This window comes from Felis catus, chromosome D1, assembly GCF_018350175.1.
Source record: "Felis catus isolate Fca126 chromosome D1, F.catus_Fca126_mat1.0, whole genome shotgun sequence".
Lineage (NCBI taxonomy): Eukaryota > Metazoa > Chordata > Mammalia > Carnivora > Felidae > Felis > Felis catus.
This window is the reverse complement of record NC_058377.1, coordinates 112,826,348-112,829,097: the sequence shown is the minus strand read 5'-3', so window position 1 is coordinate 112,829,097 and position 2,750 is coordinate 112,826,348. Positions and strand designations below refer to the sequence as shown.

Here is a 2,750-nt window from a genome sequence, read left to right as displayed (position 1 = left end):
GGGGAAAAGGCATCTCAAAGAGAAAAGGCACTTTTCGAGGAAAGCGTCTGGGAAGACAGCAGCATTTGGGGGAAGGAGAGAGGAGAGGGGCCGAAGAAGCCTGAGCAAGGACCAAGGGAAGGCTGGGAAATCGAGGGAGGGGCAGCTGAGGAACCCGGCGCTGGGAGGCAGGAGCCTGCGCCCCCCCCCCCCCCAGCGGCCGATGGGTCACCGCGGGTGTCCCGACTGCCCCGCGGCGAGTTCCCGCCGCGTGCAGCCGCCTCAAACAGCACACACGTGCCACGCGGCGGTTCCGGAGGCCCCAGGTCCTCGGCGGGTCTCACGGGCTTTGCCCCCGCGAGGCCCACATTCCTTCGGGAAGCTCCAGGGGGCCATCTGCTCCCTGACGTCTTCGGCTTCCGGAGGCCACTGGCGTCGCCGGTCTCACGGTCCCTGCCACAATCTCCAGAGCCCGCAACACGGCCTCCTGACCCCGGCTTCCACGGTGCCACCCTCTCTGACGCTCCTCTTCTGCCTCCGTCCTAGAAGGACCCCGTGGCTGCCCTGGGGGCCCGCCTGGATGGCCCAGGACCGCCGCCCTACTTGAAGGCCAGTGGATCAGCCACCTTCCTTCTCTGTTGCCAACCTAACCTAGTCCCAGGCTCTGGGGATCGGGATGCGGGCGTCTCTGGGGGGAGCCGTTTTCTGTCCCCCACAGCTCCGGGGCCACTAAAACTCACTGCCTTTGGGGCCCGCAGAGCATTTTCGGGTGGCTGTCTGCCTTTCTGGGGCCCTGAGGCAGAGGCGGCGTGTGAGACCCCCTAGGGGCTCGGGCACGGCTCCCACTGCCGACGACGGTGCGTGTGGGCCACCCGGGCGCTCACCCAGCTGGCCGCCTGGACCCAAGCCGCCCCGCCCACGTCCTCTCCCTCAACCCCCCAACTGCTGGGCCCGAACCGGCCATGCCGAGCGCTCCGTCCCCGGGCCTCTGGCCCTTCCTCCAGCGGTTTCTCGGCCTCACGCACCCCGCCTTTTTGAAAACCGCTACAGTGCCCTCAAGTGGTCGCCCCTTCTTGCTCCCCAGTGAGTGCTCGGGCCCTTATCACACTGTCCCGTGAATGGTCGTTACCCGAGGTTCCTTGAGGGCAGATTCCAGGTTCCCCCAACTCCCTCTGCCCCCGCCCCTGCCCCTGCATTCTGCTTGGAGCCTGACCCAGAGGGGACATCCAGCAAATCGGTTTCCTGGAGGCAGAAGTCAAAGAGGGGCGCACGCTGATGCTCAAGGGGCCGAGCCCATGGGGGTGAAGCCGAGAGCTTGTCCCGTCCGGGTCTAGGGAGAGCCGAGGACAGCTGGACATTTGTGGCTGGGGCTGTGTGTGTTGGGGGGGGGAATAGAGGGAAGGGGAAGCAGAGACAAGGGGACGGAAGGCCTGGGTCGGGGAGCAGGGCACTTCCTCACGTGCCTGAGACTTTGCATTTCCGTCTTTGCCCGCCCAGGAGCGCCCAGAGCCCGCCGGTCAGGGGAGCACGGCAGGACCCTCCTGAGCTCCGGCCTCCCCAGCATGGACCACTACTGCGAGGCCGTCAACCGTTCCAGCAATGACACCACAGGGATGCCTCCGGGGGCGCGGATGACCGGCCAGGTGCTCCTCCGGTCCATCACGGTGGTCATGGCCCTCTGCGGGTTGGTGGGAAACGGGGCCGTAATCTGGCTCATCCGCGCGTCCGTCAGGAAAAACCCCTTCTCTGTCTACAACCTCAGTCTCGCCGCGGCGGATCTCATGCATCTGTGCCTGCAGATCGTGTTCTGCGCGCGCCAAATCCTGAAGCCCTTCCTCCACCGCTGTTTTCACCTTCCCGGCATCCTTATGGTCCTCAGGTTCTCGTCCTACTTCACTGGCCTGGGTGTCATGACCGCCATCAGCCTCCAGCGATGTCTCTCCGTCCTCTTCCCTATTTGGTACCGGTGCCACTGCCCCAGGCACCTGTCGGCCGGCGTGAGCGCCCTCCTCTGGCTTCTGACCTTTCTGATGAACATTCTGAGAGGCCACGCCTGCGGCCAGCTGTCCAGCCCGAACACTCGCTTCTGCCCTGCGCTTGTGGCTATCACGGACGCGTGGGTCGTCGTCCTCTTTGTCACCATGGGCACATCCAGCCTGCTGCTACTCCGCCAAGTCCGCGACAGCGCCCGCCTTCACCTGCCCAGAAGGCTCTACCTGGTTGTCCTGCTGACCGCCCTGGTCTTCTTTCTGTGCGGCGTGCCCCTCAGCGTCATCAGGTTCCTGATATGGAAAGTGGAAAGCCAGGCTCTCAATGACGTCAGCATCCTCCTGTCTTGCGTCAACAGCACTGCGAACCCTGCCGTTTACTTCTTCATCGGCGGCCTTCGGGGGCGGCCGCCGAAGGCGCCCCTCGCGGGGGTCTCTGGAGGACCCCAGGGCAAGAGACAGAGCCCGGGAGAGGCGCCGGCCCCGCCCAACGGAGAGGGCGGCCCCTGATGGGTGGCGATGCCCTGGTGGGAGTCACGCCTCCCTGGCAGCAGGAAGGAGCCCCCGGGTCAAGCCCCGGCAGGCCGAGTGCTGCGACAGCCTCCCCTTTATAGGAAAACCGAGGACAGACGGCCAGGGCAGACTCCCCGCGTGAAAAGGCGCATCTTCAGGCCCGTTGCAGCCCGCTGCCAACTTGACCTTCCGAAGTGTGTCGAGGGGACCGATGGAGTCACGCCTGGCCACGGCAGACGGTCGCTGCTTCCAGGCTTTGCCTGACCGCGA

At 65.6% G+C, this 2,750-nt stretch overlaps 1 protein-coding gene across 1 annotated transcript; it reads left to right on the top strand.

The window, feature by feature from the left end:
- The first annotated feature begins 1,649 nt into the window (after nt 1-1,649).
- Nucleotides 1,650-2,477, top strand: MRGPRE (MAS related GPR family member E). Its single transcript, XM_045038105.1, has one exon. The coding sequence runs from the start codon at nt 1,650-1,652 to the stop codon at nt 2,475-2,477; it is 828 nt and encodes a 275-aa protein (XP_044894040.1).
- Nucleotides 2,478-2,750: the final 273 nt, after the last annotated feature.